Raw genomic sequence first — 21,887 nt, forward strand, 5'->3', positions numbered from 1 at the left:
TTAGTTGTATTTTATTAAAATTGTTGTGTGCGGCTGCGGCTAGTTGCCTACCCGAGCAGCCATCTTGGATTCTCCTGGAAGCTTTGAAACCCCCATTTCTCCATCCCTGGTTTTTCCAGAGTCAAAAGAAGCATCTGCTAAGGTGAATTCCTCCCTAGGCATGTCTAGTTCTCAAGTGTTTCAGTGGGTGCTGGGCCCTGAGCTAGGCTCTTTACGGACATCACCTCACTCCACCCCTCACTACCTTAATAGCCGGGCCTGCTATTTACATGTGAGGACACTAAGACGCAGAGGTGTTGAGTGACTTGCCCAAGATCACACAGCTACTGAGTGGCAGAGCTGGGATTGGAACCCGAGCAGACTGTTCTGGAGCCTCGGTTGCCAGGCTGGCAGGAGCTGGCGGGGAGAAAGTATGCGTCCAAGCAGTCAGAGGTCAGGCTGACCTTCTTCCTCGACGTGCCTCATTCTTATATTTCCACTTCTTAATAATGTATAATTGCTTCATCATCAATTATAATTACTTAGTCATCCTATGCCACACTGGCCCCTACTCGTCTGTAAGATAGAGTGGACACAGACTGTACCTGTTTTGTGCTCCACTGAATCCCCAGTGCTTCACACAAAGCCTGGCGCATGTGGCCACCCAACAAGCACTGGTTAGAAGAATAAATTCAACCTCGGAGGAAGCTTGGGGTGAAAGGGGACAGCTAGAGAACTGGGTCTTCTAGACAGGTGATGATCTTAGGGTGACAATGCACCTCAAGAGGTCCCCTGGCCCATGCCCCTGCTTCAGTTCAGCCACTGCCCTGCCTTGGCCACCAAATCTGGTGGGAAAGTGTTAACATGGGTTCAAGTCCTTGGGAGAGCTGCTTTCTCTCTCTTGGCCTCAGTCACCCCTCTCCAACTGGTTGGATTGGCTGGTTTTTAAGTCTCTTCCACCTCTACCAGTTTGTGGCTCAGGAAGAGGCAACGCACTTTGGAAATGAGCATCTCCTCTGTTTGAATCACCAGCTCTGGACCCATTCCCGAGTGTGCCAGCTGCGGGAGGGCGCACACCCCAGCCTGGCAGGGTTCCACGATGGGCTTCTTATCAGGCAAACCAGGACTTACACAGCCAGAGGAGGCCGGGCCTCCCAAGGCAGCCCTGAGAGGCCACACATCTACGCTAACGGTGCTGCTGGGCCCACAGGAAGCGCTGGACACTCTGGCTCAGAGGCCTTCTGGGCGGGCCTTGGAGGCCCCGGGGACACAGAGCATCCCTGCAGGTGCCCACACCCCTGGCTCAGATCAGGTTCCGCTCCCCACCTGGCCTCCTTCCTTCACACGACGTGGCCCCAGAAGACTCACTGGTTTCCAGAAGAGCCAAGCCCCTCCGAAGGACAGACATGCGCTGCCCATGAGGACTCACAGCATGTGCCACAGGCTCTGAGATGGTTCCAAGAGTTTCCAGAAATGCTGGAGCAACAGCAGCAAATTGGAATGAATACATGGTCCTCAGGGGGCCTGCTGGGACGGGCCACTGCTCCTGGGGGTGGGGTCCTCGGAGCTGTGCAGGCAGAAAGTGTGTGCATCTTGTATTCAACATGCAGGAGTGCACCCCGTCACGGGAGCCAGGCAGGCAGAAATGCAAAGGTGGAGGTAAGGGCCCAGACTCCTGGGGTCCCACCCTGGTTCTGAGACTTCCTCGCCATGAAACTGGAGCTCCCCACTCAGGACGCAAACTCTTAGAACAGGAAGAAACCCGTGCAGTCATCCGGCTCCCACTTCTTACAGGAGAGGAAACTGAGAGCAGTGTGTGCGCGTTGGGGGCGGGAGGGAGTGATCACCCCAGCGAGGCCCAGGCTGTTGGTAGCAGAGGGAGAAATTGAACTCTGACCTCCCAAATCCCAATCCAGGCGGCCCTTCCAGTATCACCTTTCTCCAGGATTCTGCCCTTAAAAAGCAAAATAAAGATCCTACTCCCTGCCCTCCTTCCTGGTGGGCTGTGAGGATTGGTGAGAAGGCATGAGGAGGCTGTGGGGGTGGGGAGAATAGATAATAAAAGCAGGAAGTGCTGAGAGCAACCAGAGCAGCCTGTTAGCCCAGGGTCTGACTCCGAGGGCAGCGGCCGGTGGGAGCTGCTAAGTGGCTGCACCACGGAGTCACATCCCTGTGACCTTGAACGTTGCGTGGATCCAGAAGTGTACTGTACAGACCAGCTACCAAACCTGGGGACGTGGCTGGGCCAGGTGGGCTCCAACTCTTCCACGTCCCAGGAAGGGTTCCGGGAGCAAGCACTGTGCGCTCTGCAGCTCCCCGACCCTGTGGAGCAACCCACACCTTCCCACCCACCAGCCCAACAGACACTCAGTCACTCACGCAGCTCTTGGCATAAAAACGTCAAACTGGCACACGCACGCCTTCACAGACAGACCCGTGACGGCTCACGTGGAGACCCTGGCACCAAAGGCTACAAACCACCACACGCCACCTCCCTGCTACCCGTCAACGCTTTGCCACCCACCCCCGGCCTCCTCCAGAAGCCAGCACCCAGAGCTGTCTCTCCCCCCCTCTCCCTGCTCTCACCTCCTCCGCTTCCACCCCAGTACCAGCTGCTCCGGGGACCCCTCTTCCCGCGCAGCCCTCCATCAGCCACCCCTCCCAAAGCCTGGGCTCTCCGGGCCCCTCTCCTGACCCACAGCTTTGGGAGCAGAGAGTTTGAGCAGAGACCCTGGAGCTTGAGGAAGCGACATGAAGAATGGTGTGGGGTTTGGGAGGAATTTCCAGGGCCAGGCCGCGTTTGGGAGGAAGAAGGGACGATGCAAGAGGCCTGGGCAAACTGGATGACTGCGGCGGGTGCGGGAGGTCTTATGAGAGCTGGCAAGGTCTCTCTCCTAACTCCCCTGCCCTTCCAGGAGATAACAAGACAAGAAAAACAGCAGCTATCTATTGATTGAGGGCCCCGTGTGCCGGACACCTTACCGCATAGCAAACGCAACCCTGACAGGTAGGGACTCTCCTGCCCACTGCCTCAGGGAGGACATCGGGGCCCCAGAGATAAGGCCGTGGGAATTCAAGTTCTAGGGTCCTGGTGGAAGGGGAAGGGAACAGACAAGTCGTTTATTTGAAGGACACTTTGGACCCTGCTCTGTGCATGTGCCCTCAGGAGGTGGGCGAGTGGGAAGGAAGTCAGAGCGCCTGCATCTCCAGCTCCATCTTTCTCTTGGCTTCCTGCCTCACCCCCCTTCCCCCTTTGCTGTTGCTTCTAGGGAGTGGGTAGCAATTGGCCAGAGAGGGGCTAAGGACTCCAATCAGCCGTTGCCCAGGCCGGCCCTGCTATATCAAACAGAGAGCAAGGGAACCCTGCAAACACAGGCTAGGTGGGGGGTCCGGGGGGGGGGTCCTGGCATCCAAATGACAGCAAAACAGAGCTAGTTGACAGCAAATGGAGGTCTGGCTGGCCCACTGGGCCCCGATAAGCCCAGCATTGCCCTGAGAAAACTGAGCTGGGCCTGGCATGTGTCAAGTGATATGGGGGGGGAGGGGGGGGCGCCCAGAGGAGGTTATTTTGGGAGGTAACAGGGGAAGGGACCATGTGAAATCCAGGCCAAAGAAGGGCTGCCTGGGAGAAGAGGCAACTGAGGGCTACGGCTGACCCTTTGCAGGAGAGGATGGCCCCTGGGGTCCCCAGAGAAGCAGGCATGGATTGCATGGTGTTTTCTAGTTGCTGGGTTTAAAGTGAAAGAAACAGATCTCTGGCCCTGGTCCCTGCTGGGACCTTCCCTCAGAACTCCCTGTCCCACCCTCCCCACCTCAGTCCCTCTCCTCCCCCAGAATGTCCAGCCCTCCCCTCCCCAGTGTCCCAGCCCCTCTCCTCTATCTATCCAGTGACCCCAGGCCTGGCAGAGTGCCCACAGCAGACTAGTTCATATTCTGCCACTAGCGACGGGCGGGAACCCAGGCCATCTGTACACAGCGAGCCGCCCCACCCGGGAGTTTCCCTCTCCATCCCCCAGCATCCTCTCCTCGCAGGCCTTTCACCTGCTTTCCCATCCCCACAATTTAGCAAGCAGAAACAGAAATCTGTTTCACAAGCACTCTTGGCTCGCCACCCCCGTTTCTCCTTCTGCTGAGTCCCAGATGGTCCTCTCTCCCCGAGCCCTGCACCCACTGCCATCAGCACTGAGAGAAGGGGCCCTGGGCTCCGGAGAGGGTGTTGGGGGGGGGGGGGCCTTCCCTGCCGCCCAGGGAGCACAGGGCCTGCGCCCACACCCGCACCCCCGCTCCAGGTTCCCCCTCCGCCCTAGTGTCTCCTCTCCAGGGAAAGTCCCTGTCCACGTCTAGCCTTAATCCTTCCTGCTGCAAACCTAAACCCCCTTTCCTTCTCCGCTTAGGAGACAACCCCTTTCTCTGTCAGAGGAAGTGAAATATTTCGCGTTTGCAGGGCCCCCCCACCTTCCCAGCCCTAAAACCTGCCTGCCGGGCTGGGGGAAGTTCTCGGGTGCTGCTCTCCACCCCGCCCCCCGCCCGCCGCCCCCCTCCCCGCCCAGAACTCCGGGGACACCTGCACACCTCGCCCGCCTTCGGGGTGGGGACCCCCGCGGCCAGCGGCGCAGCCACGACGGGGTTAAGGCCGGGGGCCGGGGGAGGGAGGGAGGGGGCTGTGAGGGGCGGTGCGGAGCCAATAGGCGGCTGCAGAGTCCCCGAGGCCGCGAGCCGGGAGCCGGGAGCCGGGAGCCGGGAGCCGGGAGCCGAGCGCCGGGCTGGGGCCGGGCCGGAGCGGAGCGGAGCCGAGAGCGAGCGCGCCCGCCCCAGCCCCGAGTCCCGCCGCCGCGCGGGCCGCCGCCCAGCCATGGAGCCGGACAACAGCCCCCGGAAGATCCAGTTCACGGTCCCGCTGCTGGAGCCGCACCTGGACCCCGAGGCGGCGGAGCAGGTGCGGACAGGGCGGGGCGGCGGGGGGCTCGCCCGGCCGAGGACGAGGGACCCCCCTGAGTGTCCGAGCCGAGATGCCCGCCTGGTCCTCCTCCCCGACCAGAGCAGGGCGCCTCGGAGGGCGGACGCGCTCAGTTTGGGGGTCTCCATCCCCTCCCCCACCGCGGGAGCCACCCGTCCCGACCCTGGCTTCTCCCAGACGGACAGGAGGATGGATGAGCGCCTCCCCTGGACGCTCGTCCCCACACGGGTCGCTCCTGCCTCCCCAGCCCCGGGGAGGGGCTGCCTGAGGACACGACCCCTCCGGCCTCCGCCCGTCTTGGGTCCTCCACCCAGCCACCCCCGCCGGCCTCTGAGCCGGGCGGAGGCGCCGCGCCCAAGGGTCCCCGCTGCCGCCGGGAGGGGTCAGGGGCGCGGGGAGGTCTCGGAGGGAGCCCAGGGCTGTAGGTAGAGGAGTGGAAAGAAACGCAATAGCCCGCCCGGTCCTCTCCTAACCGGGGGCGAGCCTACTGGGTCCCAGAGAGTGAGAAGGCGAAGGGGATGGGGAGCACGGGGAGGGGAGGGCTGGGGCTTTGGGGAGAGGGGTGGTCCCGGCTGCAGGCTGAGGCTCCCCTTGCTGCAAGACTGGACACGTGGGTCCTTTTTCCCCCAGCTCCTGCCCTTCGGAGCGGGCAGTGGGGGTGGCAGGGAGAGAAGCCACAGGAGGGGCTGTCGAGGGACCCGGGTTCAAGTGGAGCGGCGGGCAGGGGAGAAGCGCTGTGCTGGCCCTGGCTGGAGGGGTGGGAGTCCGGAGCCCGGCCCAGCCTCCTGGCCTGGCCTATTTTTAGCTCAGAGCAGCCTGGCAGAGGCGGCGGCAGCCTAGGAGAGTGTGTGAGCAAGTGTGTGTCTCTGGGGACAGAGCGTGAGCTGAGAGGATGGCCACCCGCGGTCACTACTACCGCCTGTTGGCCAGGGATTTGCTCATTTCTCCACCTCCTCTGTGTCCTCTGTCCATTTGCCTGGGCATCGCTCTCCCTAAAGACCATCCATTCCCACAAGGCCAGTTCTCTACGTCCCCCAACTGGCTGCCAGGGCCCTGCTGGCCTCCCCACCTGAGAAAACACTGACGGCTCAGGGGGGCTGACAGAGTGTTCTTTCTGTTGACCCAGCTGGTTGGTAGAACCAGGTCTGGATGGGAAGGCAAAGGGAAGGTACACACTCTCTCCCTATCACTTCAGCTTCCCAAGTGTGGGTAGGGGCTAGGTCCCTGGGCCCCCATCCTCTCTCTGGCCTGGGGGAGCCACATCTCCGGGTCCCTGAGGTGGGACAGGAGAGGGAGGGACTGTGGGGAGACCTCCAAGCTCCTGGGATGAGGAGGGTGGAGAGCCAGGGGTCAGGAGAAAGGCTCTGGTGCCTGCAGACAGGGGACTGGCCCAGATAAACTCAGAACCAGGAAGAAAGGGCCTGAAAGGGTGGAATGTGGGGGTTAGGGGGTGAGGGGTGAGGTTTCAAGCAGATATGCCTTCCATGGGCACAAACAGGTATCACTACCTGACACCTGCCTCCGTGTGGTGTGAGAGGAGGCAGGTGTCGGTGTGTTGGGAGTTGAGGGGGAGGCCAGCTGGACTGGGGGTGTAGTGTAGGGGCAGGGGAGAAGGAGGAGTCTGTGCTGAGGAGCCAGAGGGAAAATGAGAGCTGGGCCTTGAGCCTTCTTTTCTCTGATCTTCAGAAAGCTGTCTGCCAAGCCTGAAATTTTACCTGCAGTCTAACCTCAGCCCCTCCTGCTGTGTTATCCAAGCGTGCAGGCAAAACGCTCCGGGTTTGGCAGGAGATCCTATCCCAGGCTGACGGGGGGGGGGGGGGGGGGGGAAGAACTCCCAAGATCTGCATTAGGGAGGTCAGGGTGGCAGGGGGTGAGGGGTGCCCACAACTACCAGGCCGTTGGCATGCCAGGTTTGAAGGTAAATCAGAGGCAAAGGCACCCGTGTCCTTGAGAGCTGAGGTCTGGGGTGTGTGGAAGAGAGAAAAGAGCACACACGGTTCAGGTGCCTGGGAGGTGCTTCGGAAAGTCTGACTCTGCTCCCTCACGATCCTCAAGGACACGGAGTGCTGAGAAATCTTGTCCAAGGCGAGGGAATTGGCTGAGGAAGGGATCGCAGAACCCTGCTGCCCTTTCAGCCTCGCCCTCTCAGGTTCCCAGCTCCCACTCATGGGCCCCCGCCCTCTCCTGGTCTCTTTCCCAGCCCGCCCCCTCCCTCAGAGCAGAGCGAACTAGAGAGGAGTCCCCTCCTGGGAGAAGGATGGCCCCCACCCACACGCACGAAGCCCACATGCCTGCCTGCTGGCACCCTGCACACTTGCACCAGGAATAGCTAGAGATGGACTCAGCGAACGTGTGTGCATATAGGCGGCGTGGCGCGCACACACATGGACTGGTAGTGCCAGGGACCTTGAAATGTCACCAGAACAGATGCCACCGGATTATCCTGCCTCAACATACCCCATTCTGTGCGTCCCATGTCTTCCTCTCAGATTGACACTGCCCCTCTTGCTGTGGCTGATACCCAATTTGGGGGCACAGAGGAGGGCAGGCATCTTACCACCTTCACCCCCAATGGTAGTAATACGAAGTAATGGGCACACGAAGATGGGGATTGGATCATTCAGTGTCCTCACCCTCCTCCTCTTAGCTATGAATAATTTTAGCCCCTTTCCCGGTCCCATTAGCCTTCCCTCCCTCCTGCTGCCCTGGAGGGATCTCCAGGAACTCCAACCCAACCTTTACCCTCCCTTCCAAGCCCCTACACCCTCCAAAGAAATGGAAAAAAACTACATGTCCCAAGAGTCCTTGAACCAACTTCAACAACAATCAACTTTATTGGCGGCATGACAAAAGAACAGCAACAGGGAAAGGGGCTCAGAGGCCCAGCAATCAGCTCTAACATGTTAATTTCTTAGAATGACACCTGGAGCTCAGGATAAGCTTTTCCAGCTGGCCAGAGTCCTGCCTAGGATTCCTCATTTCTATTTCCCGGAACAAGGACTTTCACAGACACGTTTCCTAACAAACCAGAAAGGCAATCTGTCGGAGAATAGGGACAGCATTAGGGAGTGAGGAGCATAAGCCAGGGAGATGCACATTCAGACCTGCCTGTTCTGTGTGGTCCCCAGGCTGGGTGGGGATTGAGAGGTGTGCTCTGCTGGTGCTGATCCACAAAGGGTTAATGTTCCCTTGGGGGGTGGGCTGGGAGACAGAGGGAAGAGCCTGGCACCTCCTGGGTTATTTCTGACCATTGATCCAGGATGGACTGAAAGACAGTGGGCCAGAGATCGATGCACAGAGCAGATACAACTGCTGAGATGGATAGCCAGGGCCAGGACTGGAGCTGGGGGAGAGGGGTGGGGTGGACTCAGAGACAGATGCAGAAAGGGGGGTGGTCTTTTGGGTCCCCTAACAGAGAGGGATGAGCCCAGGAAAGTCCACCCTGAGGCCGCGGGTCCTGTGTAACAGTATTGTTTGAGGTGTGCTAACTGGCTGACCTGATTACATTGCTGAGTGGTATTGGGTGGGGCTTTGATGCCTCCACATGTGCTTGACCTCTTCCTTCAGATTCGGAGGCGTCGGCCCACCCCTGCTACACTTGTGCTGACCAGTGACCAGTCATCCCCAGGTAACCCCAGGAGTGGGTCCCTGAAGGGGGTGGGGGCTGCCGAAGACAGCGGGGTCCGGTGAGGGACGGTGGGTGCAGGATAGAAGAGCAGGTCTGAGAAGTCAGAGAGATCCTCACTCCTGGAGGGGAAAAGTGGTGGCTGGATTAGCAGGAGGATTTCCTCTGTTCTGGGAAGTGGAGCAACACTAGGAAGCGGAGGGAGACCACCTGGTTCCTAAGCCCTCAGGAATTGGGGTGGTCAACGGAGTGCTGGTTGCTTCGCAACAGCCATCCAGGTTTCTCCAGCAACTGAGACACTGCTGCCCCCACCCCCAGAGGCTGTGACAGCTGTGAGGGGGAGGGACCGCCCCAGCAGCCATCTCCACAGCCCCCAGAGGGGAAAGGGGAAGTTAGAAAAAGCTCAGGGAGCAGCTGGCATTCTGGTCACCAGTGTCCCCATCAAGGTCTGGGGAGAGAGCAAGGTCTCGGGGAATGTCACAGGGAGCTTGACAGGGGAGTGGAAGAGAAGTGGGCATGCTTATCAGCTAGCCCGGGATTCAGGATGCCAGTCTCTCCTTGCCTCCAACCAGTGAGAATGATTGCACCTTCCTGGCCCCTGCGCGGGATCCATTTGCTGTTCTTTTTCCAATGTTCCCTCATATGCATCAAAGGGACCACAAATCCCGGCACCTCCGGGTCTGATGCAAGGATGCAGACACAGATAAACCCATAGGGTCAAGGAAAGGATTAGATGCAGGGGTAAAGCCAGCCAACAGAGCAGGAGGAAGCTGGAAGGAGAAGGCCTGGGACAGCCCCCAGGGCTAACTGCCTGGGGGCAGATGTGAGGGACTCCTCAGGAAGGAGGTGATTGCAGAGGCTCTTCCCTTGGAAGTCAGCTGGTGGGGTCCCTCTGAGTCTCCCATCCTCATCACCTTCTCCTTTCTCTGTTCCCCTCAGAGATAGATGAAGACCGGATCCCCAATCCCCTTCTCAAGGTGAGCTGGCCCCTCCCACTCAGCCCAGCCCTGGGACCCACAGACTCACTAAGAACACTCCATCTACAGAACCTTTGAGTTCCTCTCCCTGCAACCCCCAATTGTGCATGTACATACACTTCCACAGCATGTCCCCCACGCCCTCCTGGCTCACCATTGTGGGGGCTGGAGAAGCTTTCTGAAGTGCACCCCCACCCCCAATTGCAAACCAAAAGCATGAGAAGGCAGAGGAGGCTGGTAAGAGGGCTGGCACCCACTGTGTTCTGTCGTTCACAGTCCACTTTGTCCATGTCTCCACGGCAACGGAAGAAGGTGACGAGGACCACACCTACAATGAAAGGTTTGGAAGATCCTTCCCAACCCTTTTTTCCCCCCCATCACCATTTAAACCCCATATATCCTCTTTCACCTCTGCCCACCCCCAATTCCTCTCATCTCTTTCTTCCCCTCTGAGCCAGAGATTGTGCAGTTGACCTAATGCCCCTTTGGAAAGAATCCTTGAGAAGTCATGAAGTCTGTCGTTATTATTGTGGGGTTGTTGCTAGAGAAACTGGAGTTGGCTTCCAGATCTATTTCCCAACTAGCTGAGTGGCTTTCTTAACCTACTGAGCCCCAGAAACAACCTCGCTATAGCAGATAAGCTAAAGAAAATATGTGAGCTCACCCTGCAAAGGGTGTAATGCTCAAATTTTTTTCAATTACAGTTGACATTCAGTATTATTTTATACTAGAGGCACGGTGCATGAAATTTGTGCATGGTGGGGGGGAGGGTCCCTCAGCCTGCAATGATGCCAGAATCCCACGCCGCAGCTGGCCTCTGGCCAGAGGCCCACCTGCCCACCTCCCTCTCTCAGAAGGCCAGGGCACGCAGGACACTAGGGCTCTTGGCCAGGGCAGCATCACCAGCATCCAGCTCCCTAGCCACTATGGGTGCCATCATCTTTATGAAGGAGTGATGGTTAATTTACATATCACCCTTTTATTGGATAGGATTGGTTTCAGGTATATAGCATAGTGATTAAACATGTATATAATTTACAAAGTGATCCCCCTGATAATTCCAATTATCATGCATAGTTATTACAATATTATTGACTATTTCCTATGTTGTATTTTACATCTCCGTGACTATATTGTAACTGCCAATTTGTACTTCCTTATCACTTCACCTTTTTCCCCTGGCACCCCAATCCCTTCCCATTTGGCAACCATCACTTTATTCTCTGTATCTAAGAGTCTGTTTCTCTTTAGTTTGTCCAGTTATTTCTTTCAATTCCTCATGTAAGTGGAATTCATATGATATTTGTCTTTATCTGGCTTATTTCGTTTAGTATAATATCTTTTAGGTCCATCCATGTTGTCACAAATGACAAAATTTCATTCTTTTTTTATGGCCAACTAATGTTCCATTGTGTATTTGTACTACATCTTTATCTAATCATCTATTGCTGGGCACTTAAATTGCTTCCATATCTTGGCTATCATAAATATATATAGATATAGATATAGATATAGATATAGATATAGATATAGATATAGATATAGATATAGATATAGATGTAGATGTAGATGTAGATGTAGATATATATAGAGAGAGAGGTAATATGCAAAATAGACAGGATGCTGAATGTCACGATCGCTCAGGAGGAGGTTGCGTGTGCAGGTGGGAGGGGACTGCATACATGGTGAGGCCAGCCACGGATGGCGCAGGCCCACAGAGGACGGGGCCTGCCAGCCACAGTGTGCCGGCTGTCCCGCCTCCGCACGTGAGCTGCAGAGGAAACACCTTTTCTGACGGCTCACTGGCTAAACTCCCATACACCACTCGTAGTGTTCTTGGTAACTTAGGTAATGAGAATCCAAGAAGGTAATCTAGGGTTTTTTCCACCTCATTCCTGGAAGAAAAAACAAAGGCCCACTGCTGTAGGGGCTTAGAAATGTCATATCCTGCCCTAGCTGGTTTGGCTCATTGGACAAAGCCTCAGCCTGCTGACCACAGGGTCCGGGTTTGATTCTGGTCAAGGGCATATACTTAGGTTGCAGGCTCCTGACCAAGGCCTAGGTCAGGGCTCATGCAGGAGGCAACCAATTGAAGTGTCCCTCTCACATTGATGTTTCTCTCTGTCTTTCCCTCGTTCTTCTATGCTCTCTAAAAATCAATGGAAAAATATACTCAGGTGAGGAGAGAGAAAGAAAGAGGGGGGGGAGGGAGAGGGGGAGGGAGGGAGGGAGGGAAAGAGAGAGAGAGTGAGAGAGAGAGAGAGAAATGTCATATCCTATGAAACAGACATTTTGAAAATGCCTAAAGAAAGTTGTCATTTTTTTGTGGTGAAGGGACTGGAGTCCATGTTGATGAAAACACCTTGGCAGCTGTGGCAGCTGGCAGTGGCAGCAGCAGTGGGGTGATGGGGGTGGCACCTTCCCCTGATCAGCCCAGTTGCCTCCTGCAGAGGGAGGCCAGACTGCGGCTTAGGCCCACTCCCCAGGGAGTGGGCCTAAGCCATCAGTAGGACATCCCCTGAGGGCTCCCAGATTGGAAAGGGTTCAGATAGGGCTGAGAGACCCTCCCCATGGTACACAAATTTTGTGCACCAGGCCTCTAGTATATAATAAAAGAGTAATGTGCAAATTGACCCTAGTGGTGGAGCTACCAGGAATGACCAGTCACTATAACACACACTAAACACCAGGGGGCAGACGAACAACACAGGAGCTGCCCCCTGGTGGTCAGTGCACTTCTACAGTGGGAGCATCGCTCAGCCAGAAGCCAGCTCACAGGAGCCTCTCCTGCCTCCACAGCAGCACTAAGGATGTCCAACTGACGTCCAATCCTCTGGGGAGCAGACCTAAGCTGGCAGGTGGACATCCCCCAAAGGGTCCCGGCTGCCAGAGGGATGTCCGACTGCCAGCGTAGGCCCAATCCCCCAGGCCTATGCCTGCAAGTGGACATCCCCCGAGGGGTCCCAGACTGAAAGAGGGCACAGGCCAGACTGAGGGACCCCCACCGCCACCCCCAAGTGCACAAATTTTTGTGCACCAGGCTTCTAGTTCTAAATAATGCTGCAATGAACAAAGGGGTGCATATATCTTTCAAATTAGTGTTTTGGGTTTCTTCAGGTAAGTATCCAGAAATAAAACGTCTGGGTTATAGGCAGTTTCACATTTAATTTTTTGAGGACCCTCCATACTGTTTTCCACAACAGCTGCACTAATTTGCATTCCCACCAACAGTGCAAGAAAGTTCTTTTTTCTCCACATCCTCAACAATACTCATTGTTGGTTGGTTTATTGATGATAGCCATTCCGACAGATGTGAGGTGACATTTCATTGTGGTTTTAATTGGCATTTTTCTGATTATTAGTGACATTGAGCATCTTCTCATGTATCTATTGGCCATCTGTGTGTCCTCTTTTTTTTATTATTATTAAATTATTATCTGTGTACATATGTGTGTCCTCTTTGAAGAAATGTCTCTTCAAGTCCTCTGCCCATTTTTTTATTGAGTTGTTTGGGGGTTGTTTTTGGTGTTTAGTTGTATGAGTTCTTTGTAAATTTTGGATATTAACCCCTTATAGGATATATCATTGGTAAATATCTTCTCCCATTCAGTGGGTTGTCTTTTCATTTTGTTGGTTGTTTCCTTCGCTGTGCCAAAATTTTTTTAGCTTATAGTCCCATTTGTTTGTTTTTACTTTTGTTTCTCTTGTCTAAGTAGATATATTGGGGGGGGGGGGGATATTACTAAGAGTAATGTTAGAGAGTTTATGCCTGTGTTTTCTTCTAGTTATATGGTTTTGGGCCTTACATTTAAGTCTTTGATCTATTTTGAGTTTATTATTTTATATGGTGTGAGAAAGTGATCTAGTTTTGTATTGGGGTGGGGGTTGCATGTATCTCTCCAGTTTTCCCAGCACCATTCATTGAATAGACTAATTTTACCCCGCTATCTGTTCTTGCCCCCTTTGTCATATATTTATGACCATATAGGTTTATTTCTGGCCTCTATTCTGTTCCATTGGTCTGTGTGTCTCTTTTTATGCCAGCACTATGTTGTTTTTTATTTCAAATATCATTTACTCTAACTTGAGTCTTTTCTCCAGCCCCCACAGGAGACCCAAGTATCCCAACAAGTTAGAGCTTTTTGTTCTTAAAGGCTCTTCCCTACACCTTACTTGCTATTTAAAAAAAATTTTTTAATTGTTTTTAGAAAGAGAGGAAGGGCTAGGGAGAAAGAGAGAGTGAGAGAAACATCAATGTAAGAAAGAAACATCGATCGGTTGCCTCCCATACGCAGCCCTACTGGAAATCAAGCTTACAACCAGGGTATGTGCACTGACCGACCTGGAATTGAACCAGCAGCCTTTCAGGACAACGCTCAACCAACTGAACCACGCCGGCCAGGGCACCTTTGAAGGAAATATGTCTTATTGTCTAGCTTCAGTCCCTCCTAATTGCCTAGTGAATGTCCCTCCATGTTCAGATCTCAGGGGATGGCAGTGTGTGGTAGCTGCTTAGTGTGGTTGTTGAAGCTGAATGTTCACCGAAGAGGCTCTGAGCAGTCATGTCCAATGTTCCCTCCTTTTCTCTGCACCCCCAGAGCTTCAGATGATGGTTGAACATCACCTGGGACAACAGCATCAGGGAGAGGAACCTGAGGGAGCCGCTGAGAGCACAGGGACCCAGGAGACCTGCCCACCTGAGACCGCAGACACACCAGCGGAGTCAAGGCTGGGTGCCTCTGGGGAAGCACAAAGTATGTTCCAGGAGGAGGCAAGCCTGTTGTGGGGAGGAGTCCAGCCGTAGCCAGAACTATCTTCAGAATATGGCTATGTCTGCACGTATTGCATGTATTTGTATATCTTCACCTTTCCTTACCAAGTGACCCCAACCCCTCCCAACTGGCCTTCAGAGCTCCCTCTTGTGGCTGAATGTGGGGAGCCCACCTAATGAGGAGAGCACTCACAGGCTAGAATCCCAGCTCTGCCTCTTTCCCAGCCCAGAGGCCTCGAGCAACTTAACCTCCATCTGTAAAATGATAATGATGGTGCCTGTTTCACTGGTAGTTTGTGAAAAATTAAATGAACCTGCCCAAAAGCTGGCACATACAAAGTATGCACTAAGTGGAAACTGCTGGGGGTACTGTTAATACATGTCCATAGTCCCTTCACCCAATGATTCCAGAAGTCAGAATTTTTCTAATTTTATGAAGGTGCTACAGTAGGTATAGGTATACTGTATATTATGTCCCCAGCAGTGTACCCTGTCATCAAACAGTATCCCCAGCAGTATCCCCAGCAGTGCACCCTGTCATCAAACACATTAATATTTCCACAGTGAAATGAATGGTCCTGCTAATTGGGATAAGTCGACTATAATAGCTTCATATCAGTTCAGTTCAGATTTCGCCACACGTGGACATTGTACCCAAATTTGAAAACCTTTTTTTGGATGGTTTTTTTCCTTATCTTCCTTTTTTATTAAAAATATTTTTAAACATAATGATTCTATAGTAGGAATTGTAATCAGAGAAACCCCTGCTGTTCTGCCTGATTGCCTGGGTTTGTTATTTGGTCTTGCCTCCTCTCGGGTCATTGGAGTATGGGGTGGGGGAGCACTGCCCTCTCTACCAGCCCTCATGAATACCCCGTCTCCCCCCACTCTCACTTTCCCTCCTTAGAGCTTGCAGAATCCACCCCAAACACTCAGGAGAGGGGCAGTGAGAAACCCAGCACAGACGAACTCTCAACCCATATACCACCACCGGGGTCCCAGGGAGCCAACTCGGTAAGCTGCCCATGCTGGGCTGTGGGTCTACAGGAGAGCAGCTGTGTGGGTAAAGGCGAGGGCTGAGATCTGGACTTGGGAAGTGGGAACAGAGCACCAGCGTTGGTCCCTCAAGAGCTATCCTGCAGGGCAAGAGGATGGACAAATGAGAAGCTGCAGCAGAAGCGGCTGAGTTTAGACTCGAGTTAGGACTTCCAGCTCCTGGAACAGGGGTTTTCTGATAAAGGGCACTTGGAGCCCTCGGCTGTCCAGGCTAATGAGCAGTGGTCCCGCCTGGAGTGGAGGCATTGACGGAATAACCGCATGAACTTCGATGTGACAGTACTCCCTCCCCTGCGTAGACTGGACAAGGGGCAGGAGCTGGTGTCAGACATCAGAAATTAGATACTTGACTAATGGGGTGGTTGGCAGACCAGCTCGGGAGGCAGCACAGGCCTGTGGCCTCTCACTCACCCTCTCTTTCTGTCCTCTCTCCCCACAGCAGGTCTGAGAGGGAAGGAGAGACCCTGGGAACAAGCCTGCAGCTGGGAGTGCGTGGACACTGGATTTGTTTCTTATTTCTTAACTTTGGGGAAAATCTCTTGTTTTTAAAAAGTGATAAATTTGGTGTTAGATCCTTGGTATTTTCTTTCTTCCCCAACTTGGAGAATCTTTCCTCTCTCCCCTCTTGTCCTGCCCTCTCTGCAGCCCCCTACCCTGTGCCCGGTTGCCTGGGGGCAGGAGACTTGAGAAGGGGGTTCTTCTCCATCCCTGCCTTACTTTCTGCGGGAAGAGAAGCGTGGGGTCAGATAGATGGGAGGACTAAATTCCAGGGTACCAAGAGGAAAGAATGGCCCCCGTTCCTCTTTTTCTCTTGAAGAAAAGATACCGCTGCCAGGCGGGGCTGCCCTGCAGCTGCGAACCTTGGAGCTCTGAGGACAGTCTAACTGTGACTTTGTGTGAGCACCATCTGCTGGACAAAATGGAGAACTGCAGCCTGGCTCGGCCCATGGGAAAGGGGGGGCGGGGGGGGGGGGTGTTGTGCAGTGCTTGCCCCCCAAGCTCCGGTGATTCTGAAACTTCCACCTGTGAGGAGACCACCACCCCATCCCAACCTATGGGCAAAGGCGTATTGAGAATACAGTGGCTATTAAGTAAGAGGCCCGTGCAGGGAACTGGGAAGGTCACCCTGCCCCTTGTCCTAAACACCAAGGGGCCTGGTAAAAGAGAAAAGCTGAGCATAAGTGGGGAAACTTCCTCAGACCCCAAAGCCAGGCCTCTCCTGCCCATTGCTTTTGATTTTTCCAGGTAGTGGAGGGGGGAAGGAAGGAAGGGAGGAAGGGAGAGAAGATTTGTCCCTCCTTAAGGAGCACTTAAATGGAGAGAAAAAGAACCTCAGATGTGTAAGGTCCCACTCTGCCCTCCCTACTGTGTGCCCTCAGGCAACATCACACCTTTCTGGCCCTCAGCTTGTCCACTACATATATAGATATATCAGGGAGAACACCGTTCACACCAGGATTTGATCAAGCTTAAAGGGACAGTGTACCTGGAGATGCGTGGCTGACTTCCACCCAGTGAGCACCAAACACAGCCAAGCCTGGTCTCCCTTCTTTATTGATCTCTGACTATATAGCAAGGTTCTGGGGAGACCGAGGGCAGGGGTGAGTCACATGCATCTCTGCCCTACTCGGGATGGGTAAGGGGGGCAGGTGGCAGGGTGGCAGGTCTAAGAGACCATGGATATGGACTTCACATGAACAGGGCCCACTGTACAAATGCATGGTTGATATTTACGAGAAAGAAGGAGGGCAGTCACCTGGACTTGGGCCTTTCCTGGGACAAGGTGTGGCGAGAAGAGCCTGAGGAGAGGAAGGGACGGGGCCCTGGTGGGCTCTCTTCAGAGGGCAGTACCCTGAGCCCCTCCCCATCTGCCTTCCTCCCACCCCTCCCCACTGTCACAGAGGAGGGGCCTCTTGGTGCCCGCAGCTGGGCCAGTGCTGGAATGGAGAAGGGGAGGGATCCTCAGTTGGTAACACAGTATTGCTGGATTATACCTCACCCCCTTCATGCACCCTTGACCCTGACCCAGCCGGTCTCTCCTGCCTGTGCTCGTAAGATGCGTCCTGAAGGTGCTTTGCTGAGGAGACTCAAAGCACGTTACAGACATTGGTCGGATGGGAGCCTCCAGCCCAGGGAGAGGAAGGAGGCAAAGGGCTCAGGCATCAGCCGGGGCAGTTCCATGTCCCAGGGCCTAGACCAGCCCCAAGCTCTTAAGGACCCCAGGAAAGACCTGCTCTCAGCCCCTGGTCCTCTTCTCCAGCTGCCATTACAGAATGGGAGAGAGGGAAGACTGCAAGGGGATGGGGCTGAAGCAGTGCAGGTCCTCCCCCTTCCCAGGCCCTGAAAAGATACCCTGCCCTGAAGGAGCCCACTCCCCTCCCCATGCATAGGGCTCTGAAACCCCCAGCTTTCCATCCCATTCCAGCCCCTCCCAGGGGAGGAAAAGGGGACCCAGACCTTCCAGCTAAGATCTGGGGTGGGGGGCTGAGGGAACCCCCAAAATGTATTGCTTAGAAACTTGGAGGCAAAAAAGGACGGGGGAGGGTCAAGGGGGCTGGCATCTCTGACCCTCCCCCCAAGCCCTGGGAAGCCTGCAGGAAGCTCCCCTTTCCCAGACATCCCATCTGGCCACAGGGGAGTCCAGAGGCAGGGGGATGGGCACAGGGACCGTTGGGAGCCTGAAGTTCCCCAGGCTTGCTGCCGGGAGATTGAAGTATGGCCCAATGGGTGTCGGGTGGGGAGGGGCCTTTGCCCAACCCCACCATCTCTGGCGTGTGGCCTTCCGGTGGGTTGTCTCTTCTTCGACCTCCATGCTCCCTTGGAGCAGATGGGGGAGCGGTCCCGATGGATGGTGCTGATGACATCTAACACTGGGACTCAATGAGGACCTGGGGAAAGAGGGGGACTTTTCAGTGCCCGGACCTTTGCCTTTACTTCCAGCCTGACTTACCTTCTCCAAGTCCCGCCCAGATCCCCACTCGGCCCCACAAAGAATGTGCAAAAAAAAAAATGCCTTGCAGAGGGTACTCAGCCAAGGTGGGAGCAGGAGCTGCGATCAAAGTCATGCCAACCGACCTCGCAGAGCCTGTGCCCTGGCTGGTTCCTTTTCCCGAGCCCTCACAAAGATGCTACCATGGATGGCTCTAGCCTTGCTCAGGCCCCACCCTGCTCTGAAGAGCTACCTGCTTTCCAAATGCAGGGGCTGGGACAGAAGAGCTGGCAGGATTTCCTTGCTTCACATTCACGCCCTGACTCAGTTCTATGTGTTCACTCCACCACTTTCCTGCCTGGAAGGAGGGAGGGAGAACCTCACATCCATTGAACCCCAGAGATGACTCTTCCAAATGCCATGTTGGACACCCAGCTCTCCCTGCTCCCCACCCAACATCAAGACCCACCCCCGCTCCACCATGACAGGCTCACCTGGGCCAGCCCCAGGCTAGTCCAGATTCCCGTTCTGGTTGTGTTCCTCTTGGGCAGGGGAGGGCGGGGCCTCCTCCTCACAGGGGGACAGCTCGTCGATGGACATCTGGTTGGTGATGCCTGCAGACCAGACCAAGAAGTAGTTTTCCCCAGAACCAAGGAGTATGTGGAGAAAAGTAAGAGATTCTCATGCATCTTCCTACCTTCAGCCCCTGGCAGCTCTTTTGGAGAGCTAATCACAATCCCAACTCCCACATAAAGGAAAAGACTGCCCAGCCAGGGCCATCAAGTGGCCCTAATCTACAGAAGCACCACTCACAGGCCGCAATGTGCATAGGGCCCCTTGGTTGTGGAATATGGTTGGCCCCATTCTCTCTCCAGTTCTCATTCTAGAACAGGCCAACCAGCTGGTCAGTCTTTCCTGGAATCTAACTTTAGTCTGATCAGCTCTATTCCCAACTCTAGGAGGCAGCGGCTGCTCCAGGGGCCTGAGGAAAATGGACCTGCTACTGGCCCATTAGCCACCTCCTCCCACGGCTTCATGCCGGCAATGGTACCCACCGCTTGCTGCCTGCTCCTTCCATTTCTGCTTGTTCTCCTGAATGTATTTGGTCCAGGTGGAGCGGAAGCTGATCACATCAGGGTTAGGGTCTCCTACTTCCACATCCAGAGAAGGCTGGCGCCACTGAAAGCTGGAAGCAGCCCCGCCACCAGCTTCAGAGGTGGGACCCAGCCCACACCGGAACCACCTTCCCAGCCCTTCGTGCGGAGGGGATGGAAAGCCAGCAGGAGGCTTAGGGGGCCTTCTTCTTCTCCTCTTCCCTCTGCTAGGTACCTTCCAAGACCCTGTACCCCTCCTCCCTCTCCACGCCTTCCCTCTTATTAGAAGGAAAATAAGAACAAGATTAGCAGAAAGGCAATAAACAGAGCTAATGGAAGAGACAAAAATATGGTGGAGGGAATACAGGTGTGGGCACACAGTACAGGAGCTCTCCTGTTGGGAGTAGCCTGCTCCTCCGCCACCGCTCCCATGGCTGTGCCTCCTCCCTAGGGGTCCGCCCTCTGTGAGTCTGACTCCCTTCTCCCAGAACCAGAAGGCCAGGCTACCCCAGTCATCCTCACCTGGGCTGGTTTTTAGACTTGGAGTCCTCATCCACCACGGGCTGGACACTCTTCTCAGCCACGTCAGTCAGCACGGAGAATGTGGGCTCCACAATGAAGTCGATGAAACCTGCGGTGCAGAGGGTAACACCATGACGATGTCTTACCTGGAGGCGTGGGGAGTGGAAATGGCCAGCATGGCTGTGGCCCCTCTGCATGTAAAACAGAGCAACCTGTGGCTGAAGAGTTCCCAATGAAGGCAGCCTCTGGAATGATGTATTTGTGACCTCAGAGAGCTCCTCCCCACCATTGCATGCCCTTGGCCTTCCACCCAGGACCCCATGCCCTCCACAGCAGGCTTGCCTCTATAGGAAGAATGGCTTTGAGGTTGGGGACTTGGGGAAGTCCTGGCCCAGGCCCCACACAGCGTTCTTTCTTTCCCCTTTGCAATCTCCTCCCCGTGAGAAAGGATACTCACCAATCTGGGACTGTGCCACGAGAGTGGAAGTGCGATCACACAGCGGAGAGAAGGGCAGCCCCAGCTCCGCCTCCTTGTCACCCTGGGGGAGAAGACCGGAGGGAAAGCGGGAGAGGGCACTTCAGACTACCAGATCCCGGGTGAAGCTGGGTGGGTGGGAGGTTGTTGTGGGAGAAAAGGAATTTCCGTGCCTATGACCCGGAAACGAGTGATGGGCAAATGGGATGCACCTCTCATCAACCATTGTTCAGCTCTTAGGACCATGGCAGTTTATCCCACAGGTTTGGGGTCAGGTCAGGAGCCACGGGTTGCTAAGTGAAGGTCTGGAGTAGGAGTATGGAAAACCAAGTGAGAGAAGGCCCATGGGCAGGGGGTGGGCAAAGATGCCGTGGTACCTGGCGGAAGAATTCTTCCATGAGAGCCTTGGTCCAGCGGCTGTGAACTGACCACTGCTTGGTTGGGTGGCTGATGTCTGCAGCATGGAGCAGTAGAGACAGGGCCTTGGACTTGTCAATCCTGGTCAAGGCAGATGGCAAGAGAAGGGACCTGAGCTTTTAGGAAAAGGAAATGTGGACCATTCCTAACTCTCCATCGCCTGCCTTCTCTCGGGTCCTCTCAGATAACTTCAAACATTCTCCTGAGGATACACACACACACACACACACACACACACACACACACACAGAGCAAGCAGCCCAGGCTCTTAGAAGCAGGAGTCTGGGTTCAGTCCTCACTACACCTATCACACACTAGCTGTGTGACATAGAGCAAGTTACTTAAATTTCTGTATTTCATTTTCCTCAAATCCTAAGTGGAAATAATAGCAGAATCTGCCACACAGACTTGTTCTGAGAAGTAAATGGCATGCAACATAAAAGTATTTAGAAAAATGTCTGGTACATAGTAAGTACTCAGTAGATGTTATCTATTATTATTTTTTTTTTCTAACAATGATATGCTCTGACACAGCACATTCTCCTACACAAGGACACATTAACACACACCTTCAGGACACGCACATAGTCCGTTCTCTCTTACACACATTTAGCAATTCTCATACATTTAAGCAACATTAGATGTAATTATGGCCTTTATTCTGTGTTTTTGTCTTTAACCTCACATGACTCTCTCAATAGCATGCTTATAGTAGGAACTGGTGGCAAGCTGTTGAGGAGGGAGGCATATCATTTTCACATATCACAGATAAGGGAATGAGTCCAGATGGATTGAATGATTTTCCCAGAATTCCAGAGTAAGTCTGTCCTGAAGCTGAGGTGATAATGTCCATCTCAGACTCCCAGCCCAAAGTACTCTCCAGTATACCAGCTGCCTAGACTGTACCTAAACCCAGGGCCATGTGCACACACTTGTCACTCACACACACACACACACACACACACACACACACACACTCAGCTATCGGGAACCAGGAGAGCTTCTACATCCAGGTAAAGACTTGGCACGCCAATCACCCATGTGTATGCCCCCCGACTCACACACCCCTTGCTCTGGCCTAGCCC

General features: G+C 54.5%; 2 protein-coding genes across 6 annotated transcripts in view; one reads left to right on the forward strand and one right to left on the reverse strand.

The window, feature by feature from the left end:
* The first annotated feature begins 4,214 nt into the window (after positions 1-4,214).
* On the forward strand, positions 4,215-15,937 carry PPP1R1A (protein phosphatase 1 regulatory inhibitor subunit 1A). 2 transcript variants are annotated; one of them, XM_084879044.1, is made up of 7 exons: positions 4,215-4,915; positions 8,504-8,564; positions 9,501-9,538; positions 9,815-9,878; positions 14,137-14,292; positions 15,217-15,323; positions 15,808-15,937. In XM_084879044.1, exons 1-7 carry the CDS (start codon positions 4,832-4,834, stop codon positions 15,811-15,813), a joined length of 516 nt encoding a protein of 171 aa, XP_084735170.1. In that variant the 5' UTR covers positions 4,215-4,831; the 3' UTR covers positions 15,814-15,937. The 2 variants fall into 2 exon arrangements, with proteins under 2 accessions (XP_084735170.1, XP_084735169.1); XM_084879043.1 differs by having other exon boundaries at positions 4,217-4,915; positions 15,805-15,937.
* Positions 15,938-16,901: 964 nt separating this feature from the next.
* PDE1B (phosphodiesterase 1B) overlaps positions 16,902-21,887 on the reverse strand; it is a 28,785-nt gene continuing 23,799 nt past the window's right edge. For 3 of the 4 annotated variants that reach the window (XM_084878947.1, XM_084878946.1, XM_084878949.1), the window contains 6 exons: positions 20,763-20,883; positions 20,368-20,449; positions 19,911-20,019; positions 19,350-19,480; positions 18,789-18,908; positions 16,902-18,253 (listed from right to left, as the gene is read on the reverse strand). In XM_084878947.1, the coding sequence (XP_084735073.1) occupies positions 18,805-18,908; positions 19,350-19,480; positions 19,911-20,019; positions 20,368-20,449; positions 20,763-20,883 (547 nt within the window). In that variant the 3' untranslated portion in view covers positions 16,902-18,253; positions 18,789-18,804. Of the gene's footprint in view, positions 18,254-18,537; positions 18,653-18,788; positions 18,909-19,349; positions 19,481-19,910; positions 20,020-20,367; positions 20,450-20,762; positions 20,884-21,887 lie in introns of those variants that run through there. The other variant, XM_084878948.1, reaches the window with a different exon arrangement.

Source organism: Pipistrellus hanaki (genome assembly GCF_964339955.1).
Source record: "Pipistrellus hanaki genome assembly, chromosome: 3".
Classification (NCBI taxonomy): domain Eukaryota; kingdom Metazoa; phylum Chordata; class Mammalia; order Chiroptera; family Vespertilionidae; genus Pipistrellus; species Pipistrellus hanaki.